The sequence below is a fragment of the Mirounga leonina genome, unplaced genomic scaffold (genome assembly GCF_011800145.1).
Source record: "Mirounga leonina isolate KUSES-001 unplaced genomic scaffold, KU_Mleo_1.0 Mir_175, whole genome shotgun sequence".
Lineage (NCBI taxonomy): Eukaryota > Metazoa > Chordata > Mammalia > Carnivora > Phocidae > Mirounga > Mirounga leonina.
The window spans coordinates 33,514,952-33,540,046 of record NW_023270453.1 but is presented as its reverse complement, the minus strand read 5'-3'; the positions used below and the strand labels follow the sequence as shown (position 1 = coordinate 33,540,046).

The 25,095-nt window shown below is 48.9% G+C and overlaps 1 protein-coding gene across 5 annotated transcripts in view; it reads left to right on the top strand.

Moving 5' to 3' along the window:
* The window catches only part of MYH11 (myosin heavy chain 11), a 114,683-nt gene that overhangs the window by 29,393 nt on the left and 60,195 nt on the right, over positions 1 to 25,095 (top strand). For all 5 annotated transcript variants that reach the window (XM_035022337.1, XM_035022341.1, XM_035022339.1 and 2 more), the window contains one exon: positions 17,710 to 17,737. In XM_035022337.1, coding sequence (XP_034878228.1) covers positions 17,710 to 17,737 — 28 coding nt within the window. The remainder of the gene's footprint in view (positions 1 to 17,709; positions 17,738 to 25,095) is intronic.

Genomic DNA, 25,095 nt, shown 5'->3' with positions numbered 1-25,095 from the left:
TGTCTCATTGGCTAAACCTTTGGTCACATGCCAACCTCTAAACCAATCGTTGGCAAAGAGGACTGGGACCTTTATAATTGGCTTGGACTATTCCTGGTTCTTTCGTGGAGCAGCTCCCACAAGCACGTTTTCTCTGAACACCAGAATGACATGAAATTCTTTTAGCAAAGGAGAAGGGGGAGTAACAGGTAAGCACTGCCACAGTGCTCTTAAAATACGTATGTATAACTTTAAAAAACCTTTAATATTTTACGTTCATCCTAAAAAAAATTAAAACATGTATTTAAGCTAAAGAGAATATACCAGCACCCATAATTCTATCGTCCAGAGATCACCACTGTTAATGCTTTGGTATGTAACCTTTCATGTAATAACTGAGCTGAACATCCTGAAATGGAAGAAATTTTGATTGTCTGAAAATAAGTGATTCCAGAAAAAAAAATCACTTGAAACAGGGACCAAGATTTCACTGTAAGGGGGAGAAAAAAGGGTTGACTGGGCTGGGGAAATGACATTGCAAATTGTCAGTCTGTTTTATCTACATATAATAGGAATTTGGTTATAATTGCAACAAGATGCTGAATCTTAGATTGAGTAGAAAATTAAGGGTTGATTTTTTAAAACTTTTTTGGGGGGTACAGAATCCCAGGAGAGTGTAACACAACGTTCTTCATGTCATATTTGATTTCTGCAGCAGGAGCTAATGAGAATAATTTTTGCAGACTTATGAGAGGGGTCACCGGTTTTCCCAAGGGCTCTTCCATTTTGGGGGTGCTTCATAAAGCCCCCATTGTGTTGTCCTTCATGATGACTCTGTGATACTTTGTCGTGAATTGACCTGACTTTTTTTGTGTGGCTTTCCCAAGCTCATTGACTTCGTGACACATTGCACCTTCAGGGGAATTGGCAGTTTTATGGACCTGCTGCTTTGTTCTGTGCTTGTATCGTGCTGGTGGATGTTGCCAGCCGTAATCGGCAAGATAAAGTGGCTGAGTTGGTGGGTGGCAGTGTGCAGGCCAGAGAAGGATGCCTCAGTGGGGTCTGATTTCCAAAGAGTCTTCAGTGGACTCACTGAAGACTATTTTTGTGTTGTGATCATGTTTCAGTGTTATACTGGATGAGGAGGATCCCCAGTGTTAATACATTTCATTCCCTCTAGGCTCTATGTTACCACACAAAGTTACATAGTGAAATAGAAAATTACTTAGAAATGATGACACATTTTAACCCCCCAAGAGAAAGTGACAGCTGTGAGCATACTTTTTCATAAAAGATAAACTTTATTTAGTTTAAGTGTGAATCAACAGCTGCTCCACATGGGTTCATTTTGGCATTACCTGGTACTTTCTGGAAAACTACTAATGATAGACTCCAGTGAAACAAATCATGGGGGGGAAAATGCAAGCTTGGGAAAATAACTTTTTCTCTAGAAAGTGGAAGTTTGGTTTTTGCAAAGGAAGGTGTAGGCCCAGTTTGTGACTCCGCTGATGAAGGTCGTGATCCCAGGGGGTAAGGTCACTCAGCCGGGATCCACAATGAGCTTTCTGTCTTGTTGGTTCCTTAATCCTTTGTAGAACAAGATGAAGTGTGAAGAGGTGGGGTTGGGGAGAGACGGATAACACATGCACTGAATATAAAATGTAATGTTTGAATGTGTTACATGAACCCATAACTTCCTGAGGACCCATACATACCCTGCCTAAGAGCCAGACTCCATCCTTGTCTACCTATTCACCTCTGTATCTCCAGTGGATCTGCTGGTGCCTGGCACATGGTAGCTGCTCAGTTAGTATTTGTTGATGAATGAATGAATGAATGAATGAATGTACTTAATCACTAATTCTACCCCAAAGTCTCCTTTCTAAATGTGTCGATCTCCTTTTACTATGTCTAGATATATGTTGAGGACCCTGCTTATAGCTTCTCCTTGAAGGTGATTACTACTGGAGCCTTCTGACCGGCCCTGGCTACCCTCTATGACAGGTAGCTGACATCCAGGACCTTCCTTATCATGCTTGGAATTGGCTCCACCCTCTCATGGTGGATTCCTTGTTTCCTGGTTTCCATGTCTTCCTCTTCCTTGATTTACTCTTCTATTTAAATGGAGCACCTTTTCTAGTACCTTCTCAAGTAAGGATGTTTACGAGACAGATTGAGATCCTGCATATCTCATCTGAAGACTTGTGTCTCTAATATGTAAGGGCCAGTTTAGCTGAGTTTACAATTTTAAGCAACAAATAGTTTTCTTTCAGAATTTTTAAAAAAGATTTTATTTATTTATTTGACAGAGAGATAGAGAGCACAAGTAGGCAGAGCGGCAGGCAGAGGGAGAGGGAGAAGCAGGCTCCTCGCTGAGCAGGGAGCTGATGCGGGGCTCGATCCCAAGACCCTGAGATCATGACCTGAGCCAAAGGCAGATGCTTAACCAACTGAGTCACCCATGCGCCCCTCTTTCAGAATTTTTAAGGCATGGCTTCACAGCCTTCTAGCTTGCTTCATTGCTGAGAAGATAAAAGCCAATCTAATTCTTAATCCTTCGAGTGTGACCAAAAAAAATTTTGTTTTCTCTCCTTCTCTGGACGCTTTTAGACCCTTCTTTATCCCCATGTTCATGATGTTGATGGGATTTGTCTTGGGTCTGTTTTCACCCATTGTGCTGGAGACTTCGTGGACGCTTTTCATCTGTAAACTCATGGCCTTATATTCTGAGAAATTTTTGTGAATTACTTCCTTGATGATTTATTTCTCTCTGTGTTCTCTGTTCTGCTTTTCTAGAAGTCTTCTCATGTCCGGGACTGTCCCATCTCCTTTTTATTCTTTTTTTCTGGACAATTACTTCAACTTTGTCTTACAACCCTTCTTTTAAGTTTTAATTTGTTATGTATATATATATGATATACATATATATATACACATGTATATATTCTTTTTCCATGTGATGTGATGTCCTTTTCCTTGGAGGATTCTTCTCCATGCCTAGTCTGTTTCTTCCAAGATGCTTATTTTCCTAGTGATTCGTTTCCACTTCTGTCTGAGGTATTAGTAGCTTTCTTCAGATGTCTGCTGATTCCTGGCTGCCCATTCATCGGGGATACTCCAGTGCAAGGTGGATGGATGCTGTGGGCTTGCAGGAGGAGCTTGCTGGTGATGAGCTTGGCTATAGTTTGATTGGAGCTGGGCCATTCCACTGGGGCTCTTCTGATAGATCTCTCCATCTTTTTTGTCCTTGGGCTAATCAGGTTTTTCAGGGAAGACTTATGCAATCGTCTCCCTGGCAGGTCAAGATCTGTCTCCCTTCATTGTGAGGGCTCTAGTTAAGAAGCCAAGGGTTTCAAACTGTGGAATGAAACTTGCACTTTATCCTTTCACTATGGTCCCTGATGCCGCCCAGGGATTTTATTCTGCGGAGAATAAAATCTGTCTTCTCCTGTGGGCTGGGGAAGGACAGTCCCTCGGCTGCAGGGAGCATGGAAGGTATGTCTAGCAGCTTCTCAGACAGACTTTCAGCCCATCCTTGTGTTTGTAAATCCTCCTTCGCCCTGTCTCCCTGAGCCCCCTGCTGTGGCCAGTTACTGAGGTTTGGCCTGGGGGCAGGGGATTCTGTGATGAAATAGGTTGCTTTTAGGTTTCTCCACCACCAGATTAGACTTCTCCTTTCCTGGAACTGTCCTCACTCATCCTGTTTTCTGGCCTCCAAGACTTCCTTGCTCTTCTCTCTTTTCCAGTTCTTCATTTCACCTTGAAAAATCCCTTTACTGTCATTTTACTCAGGTTTGGGGAGGGAGGAACATGAATGGCAAGTGTTCCACCCATTATCTTTCAGTGGAAATTCTTTCAAACCTTCTTTTCCAAAGAAGTGATAATGATAAAAGTGGATTTTTTTTCAAAGATATATTTTTTAAGATTTTATTGATTTGAGAGAGAGATTGAGAGAATGAGAGAGAGGAGGGGCAGAGGAAGAAGCAGACTCCCCACAGAGCAGGGAGCCGATGTGGGACTTGATCCCAGGACCCTGGATCATGACCTGAGTCACAGGCAGACGCCCAACTGACTGAGCCACCCAGGCGCCGCCCTCAAAGATATTATTTTTTAAGTAATCTCTACACCCAACTTGGGGCTCGAACTCACAACCCCGAGATCAAGAGTCAGATGCTCCACTGACTGAGCCAGCCAGGCACCCTGATAATAACCCCACGCAGTGGGGACTCTGCTTCTCCCTCTCCCTCTGCCCCTCCCCCCCTCCTTCCCTTGCTCATGCTCTCTCTCTCTCTCTCAAATAAATAAAATCTTTAAAAATAATAATAAAATAAAATTAAGCCTTGAAACTATTATAGTGCCCGCATATGGACTCTAGAATAAAAACAATACTAAATTATAAGGTCAGGAAGGCCAACAAAGTTTTTACTTTTCCCCATAACATTTCCGTTGCTGGTTTTTATGAAACAGCAAATACCGAACCCTTTCAAAATTTCTCATTATTTTTCCCTCCCTTCCTTCCCGTGTGTGCGTGTGCACGTGGGCCTGTGTTTATAGGACTTGTCCGTTAATCCAACCCTGGAGGCAGGGGCTATATTAATAGCCTCATTTTAGAGCCTGGGAAACTGAGGCTCGGAGAGGCAAAGAACTTGCCAAAGGTCCCGTGAGGGTCAGAGCTGGATTTGAACTTGGCTTATCGGATGCCCAAGCCTAAGGCTTGCCCAGTCAGCTAGCTGTTGTGTGGAGCCCCCGATTGTCCCATGGAAGGTGGTTTGCTCCCGGAAGGTCTATCTTCTTACACATGTGGGGTGTTGAAGGCTCAGTCCTGGTGAAGCGACAGTTAGCTGACCGGGGTAAATTAACAGGATGCATGTGGGGAAAGCACCACCCCTGAGGCTTTCCCGACAAGCCACTTTGGATCTCCCGCCTCCCCTGCACGGGTCCCCGGGGCTGGGGGAAGGGTGTGAGAGGCACATAGGATTTTGTCCTGATGTGCTGAGTGGAGTCATCAGGGTTTGTTGCTGGAAGTGTTTTGTCCTCATGTAATTAGCACCAAAGGGCCACTCTCAGGGGATTAAAAAAGAAAATCACAGCTGGCTGGCCTCCATCAGCTCCAGGGCTCTTGGCTGAACCCTCTTCAAACTGAAGAGAAATCTGGGAGGTGGCATGAGCTAACCTCTAAGCCCTCTGCTTTGCAAGTTCCCACACTCAGTTGCGTCCCTCTGTCCGAGGGAGGTCGAGGTTGGCGGGTCCTGGGGGGGCCGGCTCAGGCTCACCAACCCCCCAGAGGCTGCTCTGTGAGCTTGGCAGAGAGAGGGAGAGCACCGATGTGTCCCCCCACCCCCACCCCCCGGCTCACTGCTCTGGAAAGCCCGCGCAGCTCGGCTCTCTCCAACACCACGAGCCCGCCCATTTTAGAGATGGACAAAACTGACACTCAGTGCACCGAGTGAGTTGGCCCCAGAGCCCCATGTCCCACCTGGAGACGTCACCCTCTGCTGCCCTCGAAACATTGATCTTCCCTCCGAGGCTGTGTGGTAGTGGGGTGCTGTTAACCCCATTTCGCAGACCAGGAGACTGAGGCCCCAGGAGGCTAAGGGACTGACTTAGGCCTTCTCATTAGAAAGCTCTGAACTTGGCCTAATACCCTGTCCCCTTGGGATAGAATTGCTGCAAGCTAGAACCACTGCACAAGCTCACTATTCTGGGTGACATGGATGATGGCCCTGGTGATGATCACAGCAATTGCTGAGGTCTTCCGCATGTCGTGGGTAATTTTAAGCTTTGTTCATCCAGTCTTACTTCGCTGTTTTCATATCCTGGAAAGGGGTGGATTCCTATCCTTATTTTCCTCGTAAGGCCAGGGTCTTGCCCAAGAGGTAGAGCCAGGAAGTCATTCCAAGTGGTGTTGCTACAATGTGTCCCCGCAGGGGGGACCAGATGCATGGCTCCCGGCCTCTCGCAGATTTTGCAGTGGCTCTCAGCTCTGCATCTGGCCGGATGGCGGGGTGGGCAGATGGGGGCTCCGTCCGCCTGGCTTGGTCGTCACTGAGGCCCTGGGACATGTAGGTTTGCGCTCTGAGTTATCATGGGAAGTTCACGTTCTTTGCCAGGAAATGAGGAAGGGTAAAGGATCATCTGATTCCGATGAGCCTTTTATGGAGTGCCTGTGGTGTCTTACTTACACGGGGGGGGGGGGGGGGGGGGGGGGAATTTTTCTTTTTTTTTTAACAAGCAGTAAATATTGAGTTGAAGAAGCAGGCATGCTGAAAGGACTTGGGACTTCAGCTCTGGCTCTTTGACCACAAATGCATGCTCCAGCCTCCTCCCTCTGTGTTCTCCCAACCTCAGAGGGAATCTGGCTCCCCGTTACCCCTTTGATTCAACAGTGTTGAGACCCCACTGGGGGAGTTGGGATGGTGAGGAGGGGTACCATCTACTTGGTGCAGATGAGGTGAAGGAGAAGGTAGGTGTATAATCAAATCATCCCCACAAATACATGTGCTCAGGAAGGGAGTTCTGGGGAGCTGTGAGGTGGACCCTGGGGCCTGTCAGAGTCTGGGAGGGCAGGGGGTGGGGGGGACAGGTGGGTGTAACAAAGGAGGTGCACATGGGATCCATAGGCTGGTGGGGCTGGAGCAGAGAGAAGGAGGGAGAGTGGGGCAGGTGGGAGCTGAGGCCCAAGAGCCCACCATGAAAATACTGGTCTCCCCAGACCCCATCTGTCACCTGCTATGAAAGATGCCAGAGCTTCCTGAGGGTCTGGAAAATTCCTGCTGGGCTCCAGTACAAACCCTCAGACTATCTCTTCCTGCCCAGAATCTCTTCCTACCAGCTCTGCCGGAGGACAAGGGTAGGAGAGGAAGACCCAGAGAAAGAGAAGGACCCTGACCTGCAGAGTAGTGGGTTGGGGCATGGGCCCTGGAGCTGGGTTCGAATCCCTGTTCTGCCAACACCCCCACTTGTTTGTGCCCAGTTTCCTTTTTTGTCCCGTGAGGCTAAGAACCGGGCCTACCCCAGTTGGTGCAAGGGTTAATTTGGACAGAGCGTGGGGAACACGCGGCCTGCTCCCAGCAAGTGCCACAGGTGTTAGCTGTCATCTGTGGAGGCCCAGCACTGACATTCACCTTCACGTGTGGCATTGGGTGGGCAACTGCTCTTCCACACACAGGAGAGGCTGTGTCCTCCATTCCTTACTGGCCTGGGACAGGGAGTGGTGACCCTACAGCGACATAGACCTGGCCCCCTCCCTCTCGCTGGGTCCCCTAGCAGCCTGGCATGGGAAGGAAGAGAAACAGTGAGCCTGGGTCTGTTCTCGGTCCCAGCTTGGTTTTCTCCTTTTATGGTCAGCCTGCAGGCCTCTGGCTCCCCAGCCATAAACCACGAGCTTGTGTTTGGGATCAGGCCGAAATAGCTGGTCTGTGGGGAGCTGGGCGTCCCCTGAGAGTCTTCAGGCTTTCTTCGAGGGGGCGGACCACCAGAGTCCTTTATCTCCTTGGAAAGCTGACCCGCAGACTTGCACATCCAAGGCCAGACCTGAGTCCGGGGAGAAGGAGGAGAGAGGCATGTTTAGGGGTGCGTGTGAGGTAAGGAGCACCCCAGGTCTCTGGGCTGGGTGATGCTGGAATGCCGGGCCCAGGCCCACACACCTCTGCTCCTGGACCGTGTCCTGTCTCCATCTCTGACCTACTGTGTCCCAGGCCCTCTGCTTGAGGTGCTCTGCTTCCTTGGTGTCTCCCCCACCCCCCTCCTGGGATTCCTACACATCTTACACATGCAGCTCAGTATCACTTCAGCTGTGAAGACTTAGCATCTCTGTCTCAGGTGGCAGCAAAACCGACCCTCTCGTACGTAGCACTTTGGGCAAATACTCATTGTAGCTTTTGCTCACTTCCTGTGGTCATTTCTTTGCCCATCGGACTCCCACACTGCATCCCAAGCCTCTCTAACACAGACTCAGTAGGTCTTCGTGAACTTTGTGTTTCTAGTAGGGGGTCAGGACTTGTTTGCTGAGTGAACATGTGACCAGAGATGTAAGTGTTTACCATCGCTTCTGTCTCGATTGCCTTTAGAGAAAGAGAGATGCAAATGAGTAAGCATTTCTTTCTTTCTTTTTTTTTTTTTTAAGATTTATTTATTTGAGAGAGAGAGAGAGTGAGCATGAGTGGGGGGTGGGGGGAGGGCAGAGACAGAGGGAGAAGCAGATTCCCCACTGAGCAGGGAACCTGAGGCGGGACTCGATCCCAGCTCGATCCCAGGACCCTGAGATCATGACCTGAGCTGAAGGCAGACTCTTAACCGACTGAACAACCCAGGTGCCGCAAGTAAGCATTTCTTGAGTACCTACTATGTGTCAAGCACTGTTCCTGGCACCTGGGATCAGGCACAGCCCTTGACCTTCAGCAGCTCAGGGGCCAGTAGGAGAAGCATTGAAAGCAGTTTTGTAACTTCCTTTTTTTTTTAAAGATTTATTTATTTATTTGAGAGAGAGAGCATGCACGCACAAGCTGGGGGAAAGGCAGAGGGAAAGAGAGAGAAACTGTAGCAGACTCCTTGCTGAGCTCAGAGCCTGCTGCGGGGCTCGATCTCAAGACCCTGAGATCACAACATGAGCCGAAACCAAGAGTCAGACACTTAACCGACTGAGCCGCCCAGGAGCCCCCAGTTTTGTAACTTCTGAAAAACGTATAGATCTGTGTGAAGTTTAAGGAGTCGGATCTCTTGATTCAGAGATGGTGTAAAATTAACATAGTTTTTTTTAAAAAAAGCTTTATTGTGGTATAATTTATATACCACAAATTAATCCATTTAAAGTATACAGTTCCCTAGTCACTAGTGGATTTACAGGGAGATGCAGTCATCACACAATCTAATTTTCTATTTCTCTCACCCTCCCCCCCCAAAATTGTGTGCCCCTTGGTAGTCCCTTCCCCATCCTACCTTCAGTTCCAGGCAATTACTCATCTACTTCCTGTCTCTCCACATTTGCCTATTCTGGATGCTTCCTATCAATAGAATGAATGCTACAGTATGTGGTCCTTTGTGACTGGCTTCTTTCCCTGAGCATCATGACTTCAAGGTTCATCCATGTTGTAACACGTATCAGTGTGACATTTCTTCTTTATGGCTGAGTAATATTCCACTGTTTGGACATGCCACATTTTGTTTATCCACTCAGCACTTGATGGATTTTTTATTGTTCCCACTGTTTGGCTATTGTAAATAATGTAAAGTAGCATACTTTTTACTAAGATGGAAAGACAGTTTTTCCATCCATCCGTAGAGTCCTGTCATGGACAAATGATCTGTTATTTTTCCAGATAATCTGTACTCTTTCCTGCTAAAAAGTCTTGAGGTGAAACAATGATCCCAGTGAGATTAGGTGCCACAATGGAGGGAACCTTTGGACTATCAGAACCAGGGCCACCATGAGGCCATGTGGTGCCTTTATAGAAATAGAAAAACTCACCCCTTTCTTTTTTTTTTTTTTTTTAAGATTTTATTTATTTGCGAGAGAGAGAATGAGAGACAGAGAACATGAGAGGGAGGAGGGTCAGAGGGAGAAGCAGACTCCCTGCGGAGCAGGGAGCCCGATGTGGGACTCGATCCCGGGACTCCAGGATCATGACCCAAGCTGAAGGCAGTCGCTCAACCAACTGAGCCACCCAGGCGCCCCAACTCACCCCTTTCTCAAGGCACTTTTCCCCCATCTGCTGGAAGATTGTCTTAATAAATGTACAAATCTATAATGACCAATGTGAATGGTTCCCCCTTGAGTTATGCAGTGTACAACTTGTACCACTGTCCATGGCAGTCCCAGGGGGGATATGCAGTAGAAAGTCCTCCAGTTTAGCTCTAAGGAGGTGTAGAGTCAGAGAAAATCATAGAAGTGACTCTCAAGATGCCATTTCAAGAATGGATTGGGAATGGGGCACCTGGGTAGCTCAGTTGGTTGAGCATCCGACTCTTGGTTTCGGCTCAGGTTATGATCTCAGGGTTGTGAGATCAAGCCCTGTGTCTGGCTGGGCACTCAGTGGGGAGTCTGCTTGAGATTCTCTTCCTCTCCCTCTGCCCTTCCCTGCCCCCACTTACGCTCTCTCTCTTTCAAATAAATACATAAATCTTTAAAAAAAGAAAAAAGAAAAAAAAGAATGGATTGGGGTATATACTCCAAAGAATTGAAAACAAGTTCTCAAATAAAACCTGTACTTGAATGTTCAGAGCAGCACTCTTCACAGTAGCCGAAAGGTAGAAACAACCCAAATGCCCATCGATGGATGAATGGATACACAAAATATGGTCTATCCATACAAGGAAATAGTACTCAGCCATGGAAAGGAAGGAAATTTGGACACATGTCACAACAGGGATGACCTTCAAAAACACCACGCTAAGTGAAACAAGGCAGACACAAAAGGCTACATATTGTACGATTGTATTTATGTGAAGTGTCTAGAAGAGGTTGATCTGTAGAGACAGAAAGCAGATGAGTGGTTGCTAGCAGTTATGGGAGTGGGGAAGGAAGAGTGATTTGCTAAATGGGTTGGGGATTGGGGCTGATAAGAATGTTCTGGAATGGGTGCCTGGGTGGCTCAGTCAGTTAAGCGTCTGCCTTCAGCTCAGGTCATGATTCCAGGGTCCTGGGATCGAGTCCTGCATCGGGCTCCCTGCTTGGTGGGGAGTCTGCTTCTCTCTCTCTCTCTCTCTCTCTCTCTCTCTCCCCCCCCCCCCCCGCTGCTCCCCCTGCTTGTGCGAGCTCTCTCTCTCTGTCAAATAAATAAATAAAGTCTTAAAAAAAAGGAATGTTCTGGACCTAGATGTGTACCAGGCACACCGTGCACAGGGCACAACCCTGTGAACATACTTCATGCCACCAAATTGTTCACTTGTACTTCATTAATGTTGTGTTGTGTGAATTTCACCTCAATGGGAAAAAGGAGGAGGAGGAAAATGGGTCAGGCAGGAAGAGGGTGCTGTGGGCAGAAGAAGCAGCGAGGGCAAAGCTTGGAGGGGACCTTGCTTCCCCCGTTCAGAGGACTCTGCTCTCTTGTGTCAGACCCAAGCTCGCACTCAGGAAGGAGGCAGAACGCCCCAGGAGGAAGTCACGGGTCAGCATGCGGTGCCCACATCAAGCCCTCCTTCTGCCCACAGCCTCGCTCCGTCAGCTTCCCACGCTTGGAGGTGGTACATTTCCGATGGGAATGTCCCCAGCCAGAGGTCCCAGCAGCCCCCAGCGCAGAGCGGCCCTGGCAGGTTCCAAGCCTTCCCCAGGAGCCTGCTGCCTCTCCTGGGGACCTGGGGGAAGGGCCCCAGGACCAGCATCTGACCCTATAAATCTCCTGTGCCCTGGACCAGGCTTCCCAAGGCTGCTGGGAAAGCCTGTCCCTCTCCCTGGACTGATGAATCAAGATAGCCCGTCCGTCTGTCAGTCAGTCTCAAAATCATCCCTTAAAATAGCGGAGGTTGTCTGGGCCAGGCCCCCTGGGGGGGGGTGTCTCTCTCTGCCTCGTTCTGATTGCAGGGTGCGTGGTTCCTCTACCCCTCACCCGCTTTCTGAATCAGTTTTTCATAGGTTTCTTATTTGGCTCTGTTCCTGAGCGGGTTTCTCCTTTGGCTGGAAGTTGGAGGCGCAGATATCCATACTCCCTGATTCCAGAACGAGGAGCTGGTGGTCGCTCCAGAGCCGGGCACCTGCCCCCGCGGATTTCCCCTCCACGGGAGAGGGGATACTGACTGCTATCTCTTCCCACCGAGCCCTGCTGAGCTTTAAGGCTTGTCTTCTGTTTTTCTGCCCTAAGTCAAGGCCTGGGCAGGGTTGGTTCCTTCTGGAAACTCTGAGGGAGAATCCGGGCCGCACCTGCCTCCTGGCTTCAGGGGGTGGCTGACCATCCTTGGTGTTCCTCAGCTTGTAGATGTGTCTACACCTCCAGTCTGTCGCCTCCTTCATGCGGCCTTGTCCCTGTATCTCTAATCTCACCGCCCTTTCTCTTAGAAATAGCAACACCGGTCATGGATTTGGATCCCACCCTAAATCCAGGATCATCTCATCTGGAGATCCTTAATTACACCTCTAATACCTTGATTCTAAATAAGGTCACCTTCTGAGTTTCAGAGCAGACATATCTTCTGCGGGGAGGGCACCGTGCCCTTGGGCAATTCATGTTCTGCGCTCTATTTTCCTCATCTGTAAAATGGGGGTGATGCCAGTGCCCACCTCCGGGGCTGCCTTGGGAATTAAATGGGTCACGCAGCACCAAAGGAGCTCAGCGCGGGCCCGAGGTGCAGTGAGCTCTCCGGAAGGGGGAGATTGTGGGTGGTGGCTATTTCTCTCCTCTGTGTCCTAAGTTTTGGGGTTACAGTGGTTTCCTCAAGAGCAGTAAAGAGTATTTTTCCCTTGACCACTTTTTGGTGAGATGAGGGAATGGTTATGCATGCTCCCAGCACAAACGTGAACAGGTTAGAGGCAGATGGAGTGAAAGTCGGTGTCCCTCCTGTTGTGATTCTCAGCCCTCAGACCCTGTCCTCAGGAACAAGCACTGTAGGCCACGTCAAGAGTGGTGGCTTCATGATGTATCCAAGTATTTGAGGGTGTGTGTGCATATGTGGGTGTATATGTGTGCCTGCCTGTGTATAGATGTTCCTCTTTTTATTTATTTACATTTTTAGAGAGAGAGTATTGCGAGTAGGGGAGTGGGGCAGAGGGGCAGAGGGAGAGAGAGAGAAGAATCCCAAGCAGACTCCCTGCTGAGTGTGGAGCCCGACTCAGGGCTGGATCTCAGGACCCTGAGATCAGGACCTGAGCCAAAATCAAGAGTCGGACACTTAACCGACTGAGCCACCCAGGTGGCTGCTTGGTCCTTTTTACTGGCTGCCTAATGTGCCCTTACATGGCCGTACCAGAATTTAAATACTGGAAGTTTGACTAGCTCGTCTTCAGTGGACAGACCAGTTAAATGGTTTGCATCTGGTCTTTTGCTACTGCTGATGTTGTTGCAGTGACCGACTCAGGTGTCTGTCGTTAGACACATGTGTGGGTGTTTCTGATGTGGATGTTTCTGGAAGGGTATGGAGCAGCCAGGAATCGTAGCAGAAGATGGGGGTATCGGTGGGAGTCATTGCAGCTGGCCTGGAGGGTGGGACTGTGTGGGTATGGAGTTCTGATGCAGGAGGAGAGCACTCTGTCTCTCTGTCTTGTTCCTGGGGCCCTTCTCCATGCAAGGGCCTCCCCCTGGCCCTCAGCTCAGGGGTCAGACTTGTCTGAATGGAGTGTCTCCACACTCCCTGAACATGGCACCTGTAGGCAGCTGAGGTCCGTGCTACCACCTCAAGGTGGAAAAACTGAGAGCAAGGAAGAGGAGTTGAGTAGTCTTTTGGTACTTCTGCCTTTTATTGTGAGGATTTGCCTCAACCGGATCACCAGAATGTCCATCTGTGATCTGAGAGAAGAAAAGGAGAATTGACTGGAGGTGGCACAAGGTCCATGGAGCTTGCCCAATCATCTCATTCATCTTGCCCTGCGGTGGGCCAGATCTTCTCTATGAGATAGAACTCCCCCCTCTAGATATGGTCATTAGTGTCCTCTCTGTTTCCCAGTGACACACAGGAATGGCTTTCTCCATATCCATCCATCCACCCACCCATCAGTCCGTCCGTCCGTCCATCCATCCATCCATCCATCCATGTATCCATCCATGTATCCATCCATCTTCCCATCCATCCATCCAGCCATTCATCTTCCCATCCAACCATCCATCTAACAAATATAATTGAGCACTTACTATGTGCCAAGTACTGGAGATACAATGTTAGACAAAACATATAAGCTCCTACTTCCCCAATAAAGCCTGCTTTCTAGTATGGGGAGACAGTGTGGGCCCAAAGTGATGGTTCTTAGACTAGGTGTGGCAGGGGTGGTGGGACAGATGTGTGGATTTGAGATCTGATTCTTAGGAAGTGTATCCTTCTATCCCAGAGGCCACTCCATGCCCTGGTTCCTTCTTCCCACCTGGACCCTTAGCACAGCTTCTTCCTGGCCTGGGAATAGGCCTCACACCTTCCCTTGGCTGGGCCATGCTGATCTCCCCAAGCTGCCTTGTCCCCCAGTGCCTTCCCTAATCCCCTGCAGCCGTGGCCCCTCAGGACCCATGTCCCATTTCCTTTGTGCTGTCATACCTGGGAAAGCAGAAAGAACCCGAACTCAGACCCACGTGTTTCAGAACCCTGATCAGTCACCGAAGTGGCCGTGTGACTTTGGGCTACCTAACCTCTGTTTTCTCAACCCCGAAGGGGTCAGGATCAAAGGTCGCACATGAGAAGTGCCTGACGCTATATCTGGCCCAATAAATACTAGGTTGGGGTTCAAATCCTGCCTCACCCACTGCTGTGTAACTATGGTCAAGTTTAAAAGTTTCTGTGTGTCTCAGTTTCTCCATCTGTACAATGGGGATAAAAATAGCCTATCTCATAGGATATGTGAGGGTCTAATGTGTGTTAATACAGGTCAATGCTTAAAACAATGCATGGCACGGAGGAAGTGCCAAGTATTACATACTATTATGTGGTATTTTTAGGGCCAGCGTCATGTCTAATACCTGGTAGATACCCTTAAAGTATTTGTTGAATGAATGAATAAATGAGTCAGTTTTTCGCATGTATATCGAGCTTCCCCATCAAGAAGCCCACTTCTAGGTTTGGGGGTGGTTTTTTGCAGAGCTCACCAAGCTAAACTTTCTGTGTCAGGAGCTCAGGGCTTGGGAGCTGGGGGTCCAGAAACCGAAGGAAGCGAGGTCCAGAACTAGGTGCTTCTGCCTGAGGACTCCATGGTCCTGTGGGGCACAGACACAAGAAAACAGAAAAAAGCAAACCCGGGACAGAGCGCTCTGGAAGCACAGGTCCCTATGGGACCAGGGGCGTGGAGGGTCACCCCTGTCTTGGGGACAGGCAGGAACCAGGGAGAGAGCTCCTGAATTTCTATCTGGGAGGGACTTGGAGGCAGCAGTGGGATTCTGGAGGGGGCTGGGGGCTTTTCTTGGAGCTTACTCTCTCTACCAAGGTTGGTGATTTGTGATAGCTTGACAGCGTTGAAGGGGATTTACAGCCAAGCCACCCGTGGGGAAGGCTTCTTGGAGGAGGTGTCATCTTTGAGGCTGAGGGACCAGGAAGGGGCCAGGAGACAAAGAAGAGAGCAGCCTGAACAAAGGCAGGAGTGAGCTCGGGGGTGGGGGGATCACTGGGGCATCAGAGTGAAGGACACAGGAGTGCCAAGGCTGGGGAGGTGGGCTGGGCCAGTTATGGGAGGTCTTGGGTGCCATGCTCAGGACTGCGGGCCTTATCTGAGGGCACTAACTTTTTATTTTTATTCATTTTTTATTAAAGATTTCTATTTATTTCAGAGAGAGAGAGAGCACAAGTTGGGGGAAGGACAGAGGGAGAAGGAGAAGCAAACTCTCGGCTGAGCAGGGAGCCCGATGCGGGACTTGATCCCAGGACTCTGGGATCATGACCTGAGCCAAAGGCAGATGCTTAACCTACTGAGCCACCCAGGCGCCCCGGACACTAACTTTTTAAAGACGACTTTATTGGGCACCTGGGTAATGCGGTCAGTTGAGCGTCTTACTCTTGGTCTCTGCTCAGGTTGTGACCTCAAGGTCCTGAGATCAAGCCCCGTGTCGGGCTCCGCATTCATTGTGGAATCTGCTTGAGGTTCTCTCTCCTTCTCCCTCTGCCCCTCCTGCTCATGCTCTCTCTCTCTCTCTTTAAAATAAATAAGTCTTAAAAAACAATGAAGATGGCTTTACTGAGATAAAATTTGAGTACCAAAAATTCACCCATTTTAAGTGTGAACTTCGAAGATCTTTAGTAAATCGATAGACTTAGGTCAGCATCACTGTAATCCAGTTTCAGAACCCCAAATGCCCATTTGCAGCCGCTGGTGACCACCCACCTGCTTTCTGACTTCACAGATTTGCCCACTCTACACATTTTGTATAAATGCGGTCCTATAGTATGTGGCCTTTTGTATCTGACTTCCTTTACTTAGCACAATGTTTTTTGGGGGTCATCCATGTCATAGCGTGTGTCACTAGGACATCATTGTCTTTATGGCTGAATAATATTCCCTGTTATGAATCTACCTCATATTGTTTATTCATTCCCCAAGTGATGGGCACTTGGGTCGCTTCCACTTTTTAGCTATTATGCCAACACTGCTGTGAACGTTCGTGAGCTAGTCTTGCAGGGACACGTGCTTTCAGTTCTCTTGGATATATTCCCAGGACTGGAATTCTGGTCCTATGGTAGATTTATGTTGGACTTTTTAAGAAAATTCCAGAGTGGGAGAGTGTTAAGTTGCAGAGTGATCAGCAGCTTGGTGTGTTAGGAAGAGCACTCTGAGAAGGGGTTCGGAGGAGGACGGGACAAGATCCGGGGAGATCTTTGGTGAGGTGTGGATCAAGAGGGCCTGAGCACCATGACAGAGAGGATGGAGCCAGGGAATGGATTTCAGAAACACTTGCCACTTTGGCGTTGCCCATCAGCAGATAAGATGCTCTGATTTTTCGGTTACGGTTAATTCGCCAATGGTTGAAGTTGTCGGTAGCTGTCCCTGTATCCCTCATAGGGCAGGAAGTGGGTTCCAGACCCTGGCTCTACCCTCTGAGGCCACTTTAAGAGTAGAAGGTGATCGGGCACCTGGGTGGCTCAGTCGGTTAAGCGTCTGCCTTCGGCTCAGGTCATGATCCCAGGGTCCTGGGATCAAGCTCCACGTTGGGCTCCCTGCTCAGTGGAGAGTCTGCTTCTCCCTCTCCCTCTGCCCCTCCCCCTGCTTGTGCTCTCTTGCTCTTTCTCTCAAATAAATAAAATCTTAAAAAAAAAAAAAGAGTAGAAGGTGATCAGTAATGTCTGCTTAATCACGTTTAATCTCACGATGCCCTATGTTTCCTGCCAGGGTTCTCTGGTGGTCAGCAACAGAGACCAGCACTTTATCTAGGAAAGGAATGTATGGAGGATTGTCAGGGAGCTCACGGATGGGATGGGAAGACTGGAGAGCCAGGCTCAGAAATGGCAGGAATGGGCTTCTCAGGATCTGGGGGCAGGAAGTGAGGGCTCAGGGCTCTGTCCACCCACTATGCTTCCCCATCCTCTTGGCTGGGGGACCAAGGGGGGCAGCCCCACCAAGACTGTGTATGATGGCAGGGGTGGGGTCGGAGGCACATCTCCTACAGGAACACAGGATGATGCTCTTCCCAGAGGAGGACATGCTAGGTTTTCAAACCCACTGTCTAATACCCTATATTCTAGATGCAGGAACTGAGGCACGGAGGGGTTAAGACCACTCATCCAAGGCCACAGAGCTGAGAAGTGGCCGAGTGAGACCCCAGTCTGCTCTGTCTGGCAGAGTGGGCTCCCGGGACCCTCCCCCGCCCCCCCCCCCCCCCCCGAGCTGGACGGGCTAGAATGCCCACTGCCTTCTGAACTCATCAGGCTCCAGCATCTTTCTGGGGCTGCCTCCAGGACTTGGGGGGTAGGGAGGAGTGCCAAAAGGAGCCCTGCTGTCCTCTTGGCTCTGCTCTTGTTCCCTGCACCCTGGGCAATGAGCCCGGTTGGCCCTCACCACCTTTGTTGGGGCCAGTGTGCAGGAGCTTAGGATTGGGGGGGGGCTTGGGGAGGAGCTATCCCCAGACCCTCCACTCAGAGCTAATTCTAACTCATGGCCTTTTTTCTTTCTGTTCTCAGATCGAGAGGACCAGTCCATTCTGTGCACGTAAGTGGAGCTGCCTTTTCCTGTTTTTCTACAGTCGAGATCCAACCTGCTAAAGAGAGAGGTCTGTGAGGGCAGAGCTTTTGTTGACCTTCCCAGGCGTCTCGCTCATATCTGGCATGGAGTAGAGCTGCGCTCAACTTGGGCTGAACGGAAGTCCTCATGCTGAGGCAGGCACACCCAAACTGTCGATGATACCTGGTGCCATCTTGTTCTGCAACGTCCCCCGTTCTAAAATGAGCATTTAGTGAGCACTTACTGCATGCTAGGCCCTGAGCTATTTACAGACAGAATTGCATCTCTCTGCATAACAGCTCTGGGAAGGTGGAGGGCGTCTCTGTTAGTGAGGAAATCTTGGCTCATGTTAAATTACTGCCCTAACATGTCGCAGTGAGCGAGCACATTTGTGTTGTATTTAGTAGTTGGTGTCACTGTGTCTTCGAAGACCCAAATACATAGTCAGAGGATGTTAACTCAATTTAGAATCACTCAGAGAATCTTTAATTCTCAAGAAAAATCCCTCCTGTCGTGGGCAGAATAATGGGCCCCCAGTGATCTCTGCATCCTAATTTCTGGAAGCTGTGAATATGTCAGGTCATGTGGCCTGGGGGCATGGAGGTTGCAGATGCTATTAAGGTTCCTAATCAGCAGACCTTAAAGTAGAGAGATTATCAAGATAATCCAGATGGCCCAGTGTCATCACAAGGTTCTTAAAAGTGGAAGTGGGAGGCAGAGCAGAGAGGGTCAGAGGGAGATGCAACGTGAGAACTTGACCCAAGATTGCTGACTTTGACGAGGGAGGATGCCAGGGATGAGAACAGCCTCTAGAAGCTGGAAAAGCCAAGGAACTGGACTCTCCCCTGGAGCTCCCAGAAAGAAAGAAATATAACCCTGCTGACACCTTGGTTTTAGCCCAGTGAGATCCATGTCAGACATCTGACTTCTGGAACTGCGTGATCATAGATGCTGAATTTCTAGTCATTTGTTATAGCAGCAACGAGAAACTCGTACCCTTCCCTTCCATCCTAACCCCTACACCACTCCCACCATCGCTCCTTACTCAGCAGATTTAATGGGGCCAGGCCTCCTGGTGGGTATAAGGCACCTGGGAATGAGCCAAAAATAAACAGGACCCCTCTTTTTAAGAGGGAAGTCAGCACTAGGACGGTAATCACATACTTGTCTTTTAGACTACCTGAACTTACTGCTTGACTTACCTTTTCAGAAACGAGAAAAAAAACTACATACACATTTTCTTAAATCACTCAAGTGAGTGTGTAATTACAAACTGTGAAAATTACAAAGACTGAAACACTTAAGGAACTAGAAGAATCTACACATAAGAAGTATTGTAATTGGGCAGAACGAGAAAGGCTTCTCCAAAGATGTGATATTTTGGCAGAAATAGCAAAGGAAAAGGGGGAAGAGGTTCCAGCATGTGCAAAGGCACTGGAGTCAGATGGAGCATGTTCTAATTAAGAAACTAAGAGGTCGGGTGCCTGGGTGGCTCAGTTGGTTAAGCGACTGCCTTCGGCTCAGGTCATGATCCTGGAGTCCCGGGATCGAGTCCTGCATCGGGCTCCCTGCTCAGCAAGGAGCCTGCTTCTCCCTCTCCCACTCCCCGTTTGTGTTCCCTCTCTCGCTGTGTCTTTCTCTGTCAAATAAATAAAAAAATCTTAAAAAAAAAAAAAAAAGAAACTAAGAGGTCAGTTTGGCCAGAGTGTGTCCCTCAGAAGAAGCCTCTGTCTGGGAAGAGCAATTTCAGGACATCCAGGACCCACAATGGCAGCTTTTGTATTTAGTGCATTGGTTTAGAGAAAAAGATTTTCAGCCTACCCATGCTGGCTCAACCACTTGTAAGGCATGATGTGAAACCTTTGTGACAAGGAGCCAGCCCCCAGAAGAATTTGGGAGAAGAGTTTCAGGTGGGGAACAGCAGGGGCAAAGGTCCTGAGGTAGGGACCATTTGCCTTTTGGGGAACAGAGAAGCTTGGATGGGCTGGGGCACAGTGGGGAAGGGGATGGGTAGGAAGATGTGGTCAGGGAGCCAACCAGGCAGGGTCTTGCAGGCTGGGATGAAGGCGTGGAAAAGAGGTAGATCAGATCTTTCTGACCATTCAAGGAGGCCAGAAGGGCTTCTTGGGGATACACACTGGTGCTGTCAGAGTCTGGGGCATGAGTCACCTGGGTTTGCACTTCCCACTAGGGTTGCTCAGACTCTGGTCTCAGGCCATTCTCTCCTCCAGGGGAGGTGACTCAGGCTGACAGCCACCTTCTCCCGCTCTCCCCTGGGGCCCGCATTGACTCTTGTAAAACTATAGGGTTTCCCAGGGGATTCCACTGGGCACCTCACCTATGGCCTGGCCGGAGTTCCCTCCCAAGCAGGCCTCCTACTTTGACCCACCTCCCCCCATCCCTTCTGCTCTGTTTTTTTTTTTTTTATTCTTATGTTAATCCCCATACATTACATCATTAGTTTTAGATGAAGTGTTCCATGATTCATTGTTTGTGCATAACACCCAGTGTTCCATTCTTCTGCTCTGTTTTTGAAGAAGAAACGCTTCTTGGTAAAAGCCTACAGGGTTTTGATAACGCAGTGCAATATTGAGGGACACAGATAATCTCAAGAGGGCAGCCCTTGTGGTTCGGAGGTGGGCCCTTGGAGGCACAGGGCTAGGTCTGCTTTCCTGCCTTGCTGCATGGCAGCAGTTTGTTCTTGGGCAAGCTGGGTAAGTCTGCAAACCTCAGTCTCCTCATCTGTAGAATGGGGCTATCAATTGTGGCCACGTCCTAGGATGGTTGGGAGGATGGAAGGGGCAATGTCAGGGGAGAACTGAGCATGGTTCCTGGCACATAGTAGGTCCTGCACCATTGTTGGCTGTTGTCTCATGCAGTGGTGACATTTTGCTAGAGTTTTGTTGAGCCTTGCTTGCTGGAGGCACCATGGTTTTTGAGCGTGAAGCCCAGGCTTAAGAATCAGAATCCTGGCTGCAGTGAACCTCTGCTTTCACAGGTCCAAGGATCCCTGAGTTAGACTTCTGTGATTTTAGGCCAGGAGTCAGCAAACTGTCACCCAAGGGCCAAATCTGGCCCTCTGTTTGTTTTTATAAATAAAGTTTTATTGGAACACAGCCACACCCATTCATTTCTGTGTGGCTTGTGGCTGAGTTTGCGCTACTATGGCTGAGTCGAGTACGTGCAACAGAAATCATTCATGTGCTTCAGGGGCTCAAATAGTTACTCTCTGGCCCTTTACAGAAAAGGTTTGCTGACTCCCAGCTTTAGGCGAATCAATAAACTTCTCTCCACTGGCTTTTTCTCTTTTTTTCCATTCTACCCTAAGACTAAATAAATAAGTTTTAATTTAAATTAAAGTGAAATGTGAAATGCATGAGAGCACATATATTTAATTTTTTTGTAACTGTAAGAGTAAGGCAGATAAATACCCAGAAGTGAACAATAGGAAAACTTTACCCACAGTCCACTGCCAAGTTTGGCCCCAGTAAACCTTGGGGTAGCTCCTTTTCGTTGTTGTTGTTGTTGTTTTTCCTAGGCAGTTTTAAACATAAACACGAACTCAACTGTGTGCATACATCTTTTTCTCTTGCTTTTTTCCACTTGACGTTCCCCTGATGTCACGTGTCCATGTTATTTACAAATATCCTTTTTGGATGACCACTGACCCTCCATGGAGTTAGTGAAACACTCGAAGCTTTTAGGTCATTTTAAATTTTATCCTTGGGGCGCATGGGTGGCTCAGTCAGTTAAGTGTCTGTCTTGGGTTCAGGTCATGATCCCAGGGTCCTGGGATCGAGCCCCACATCGGGCTCCCTGCTCAGCGGGGGTCTGTTTCTCCCTCTCCCTCTGCCTGCCACTCCCCCTGCTTGTGCTCTCTCTCTCACTCAAATAAATAAATAAAGTCTTAAAAAAAATTTTTATTCCCAAATATATGATGACGTCCAACTTTGTGGGCAGAACTTCCTCTGTGATTCCTCAGCTTCTTTCTTTGAGGATGGAAGTAGGATCCCAGAAGCAGGATCACAAAAGCAAAGTCTGTGTCCGGTGTAAGGCTCCTGATTCTGGAGATTGGCTTGAAAAAGAACTCATGTTTCCCGGACATCATTTTCCTGACACCGTGGTTAGGATTTTGGCTGTATGTGCACATTATTGTTAACTTAGTATTATTCTTTAAGTGGAATCACTTAAAAAAATAGAATACTTTTGAAATGATTTTAGATTTACAAAAAAGTTGCCAAGATAGTGTAGAGAGTTCCTATATCCCACCTGCCAAGTCTCAGTTTCTCCTGATAGTAACATGTGACGTCACCACATTTGTCACACTAAGACAACAATGTTGGTTCATCATTTTCACAATGATTTGGTTTTAACAATGATTAGGTTTCACGGTTTTCCACTAATGTCCTTCTGTTCCGTGATCCCATCCAGAATGACATCTTGTCGTCATGTCTCCCTAGTCTATCCTTGGCTCTGACAGTTTCTCAGACTTTCTTGTTTTTCATGACCCTGATAGGTTTTTTTTAAAGATTTTATTTATTTGACAGAGAGAAACAGAACATGAGCAGGGGGAGGGGCAGAGGGAGAGGGAGAAGCAGACTCCCGCTGAGCAGGGAGCCCCATGCAGGGCTCGATCCCAGGACCCCGGGATCATGACCGGAGCCGAAGGCAGACGCTTAACTGACTGAGCCACCCTGACAGTTTTGAGGACTGATCAGAGATTTAGCAGAACATCCCTCAATTTGGGTTTGTCTGATGTTCTCAGTCGCTAGACTGGGATTACGGGTTTTGGGGAGAATGATGCCGAGGTGAGCTGCCTTCTTCATCCCACCATATCAGGGGGTATGTCAAACCCATGTGACATACCCGTGACACTAATGTGACCTGTCCCTGGTGATGTTAAGCCTCATCAACTGGTTTGCGTTGTACCTGCTGGGTTCAGTCATCATGTCTTGCCAACTGTGGCTTCCCTGGTCAGGTAATTTTGGGGACCATGACTGCTTAAAACCATCTCAGGTACCCCTGGGGTGCGGGTCCTGCTAGACTTCTGTCCCCAGATGTGGCTGCACATCAGTTGCTGAGCGACTGGTTCTGGAGCCTGACGGCCTGGCTTCACCCAGGAGACTCCTGACTCAGTGGCCTGGGGTGGGCTGGGGACACCCGGGTTTTCATCTAGTGTGATGCGCACCTGTGAACAGGTGGGCCAGCCAGCGAGCTGGCAGGGATGGTAACACTCGGCACAGGCATCTTCCTGGGGGATGCCGAAAGCATGGCTGACTCCGAACTGTGTACACCCACTGTTGGCGTTGGGGTGGAGAGGGGGTGGTGTGGCTCTGGGGAGTCCCTGCCAACAGAGGAAAGGGGCTCCAATGCCTCCCCTCTGTGGCCCATTGGGGAGCTCAGAAGGGGCGGAAAACATGAGCTGGGGGAGGACTGGGGGTCCTGGAGATCATGGTGCTCATTTTGCAGTGAGAATATCTGGTTCATCCCCCAGATTGCTGACCCCTGTGTGCAGGTCTTGTGGGAGAAACCCGTCTGGGGTTACTTGGCGCATGCAGGGGTTGAAGAGAGGGCCCCTGGTCTCAGCTCATGGGGAGCCTAGGCTAGGCTGGGAGTGAGCCTACCCTGGCACGGGGGTCCTCAGACTGTTAGCCGACTCTGCTGGCTGGCAAAGTAAAGCAATGGGGGGCGCTGGGGTCCCTTTGGCCCCTAAGTGATACTGTGACTACACATGGGGCCATTTTGGCTCCAGAACAGGCCAGATTTTCATTTTAGGGGCAGCCAGCGAGCTAGACAGAAAAGAAGGGAGTCTGGGACTCGGCTCTGCCATATTCTCATAGAAAGCCACCTACCCTGTCTGCGCCTCCGTTTCCTTGCCTGTAAATGGACATCTGCACCCACCTCACAGGGCGGCTGTGAGGAATATATGAGTTAATTCACAGAAAGCACAGAGCACAGTGCGTGATGATGTCATTTAACGCTCAGCGAACATAACTGTTACTTGTCAGTTGTTTCTAAAAGTGCAGCTTTGCCCTCAGCTATGCCAAGCGAAAGCAAGGAGAACCGTATGGGGTGACAGACGATGAATAGTGGCGAATCATAACCATGATAAGCTATGTCCATGATTATCTTAATGCATTTAGGCCTGGCTGGTAGATCTACAGCTAGCTGCATACATTCATTGTATCCTCAGACCAGGATTTATAAACGCTAATGTCTCGGAGAGGCTGGTAGGGAACAAAAAGGGGTGAATTCGGTCAGGGGTGACATTAGGGAGTGGTGGGGACTGTGGCAAAGTGGAAAGCTCACACCCATTCGAGGGGCAGCTGTGATCCTGCCCCAGACAAACTTATGCCATGGGAGAATGCCGATGAGCTGTTCCCAGAGCTAGTTGTTTTTTTTTTTTCCTCCCCAGGAGGCTCCAGAACTCTGGATTTTAGAAAACACAATGGTTGCATCCTGCATGTGCTGATCTGCTCTTGCTTTTTCCACTCAGCAGTGGATCTTGGAGTGCGTTCTGTCTGATCATGCATAAACCAGCCTCCCTCCTTGAGACTGCCCAGAAATGCTGTGTTTTATTTAATCCCCCTCTATGGATGGTAGCTGTGATTGTTTCTAGACTTAAAAAATATACATAAGTATATATAAAGATATATATACAATCGGTCCTTATTATTTCTTGATTCCATATTTGCAAATTCACCTACTTGCTAAAATTTATTTGTAACCCCCAACCAAGATGCACAGAGCCCAATGACGCACACATTCCCAGTGGAGGGAACTCTGCCGTTGTGTTTCAGCTCCCTGTGTCCTTTACGTGCTAGATTTAGTACCACACTGCATTTTTGTGGCTTTTCGTTAGTGATTTCACTGTTAATAACACACCCCAAGCATCAGGCTACCACCTGTATCTTGCAGAGCTCTGCTCCCCCTCTGGCTACCCACCGACAGCCGCCCCTGGCCCCAGTCCCCCATCATGCCGCCCTGATATAACCATAACAGACCCTCAGATGACCTTGATTACTTACTCATTTCTTTGGCTAATGTCTGTCTCCCTCTCCTGGAACGTAAGCTCAGTGAGGGTGGGACAGAGTCCTCGTCCCCTAGCATACTGCCCCTGAACATGGCCAGCGCCCAGGGAGTGGGCATTGGCTGTAGCCATTTAACTTTTATTTGTACATGTGTCCAGTCGCCCCCAAACCATCATCCGCTTAACTCTCCTTATTAAATTTCATTTGGGCCATTGTCACAATCAGCCGAAGTGACTTGAGGACCAACATGTTGATAGCAGGATAGGAGCTTTTAAAAATAATTAGGGGTCCAGGGGCACCTGGGTGGCTCAGTCG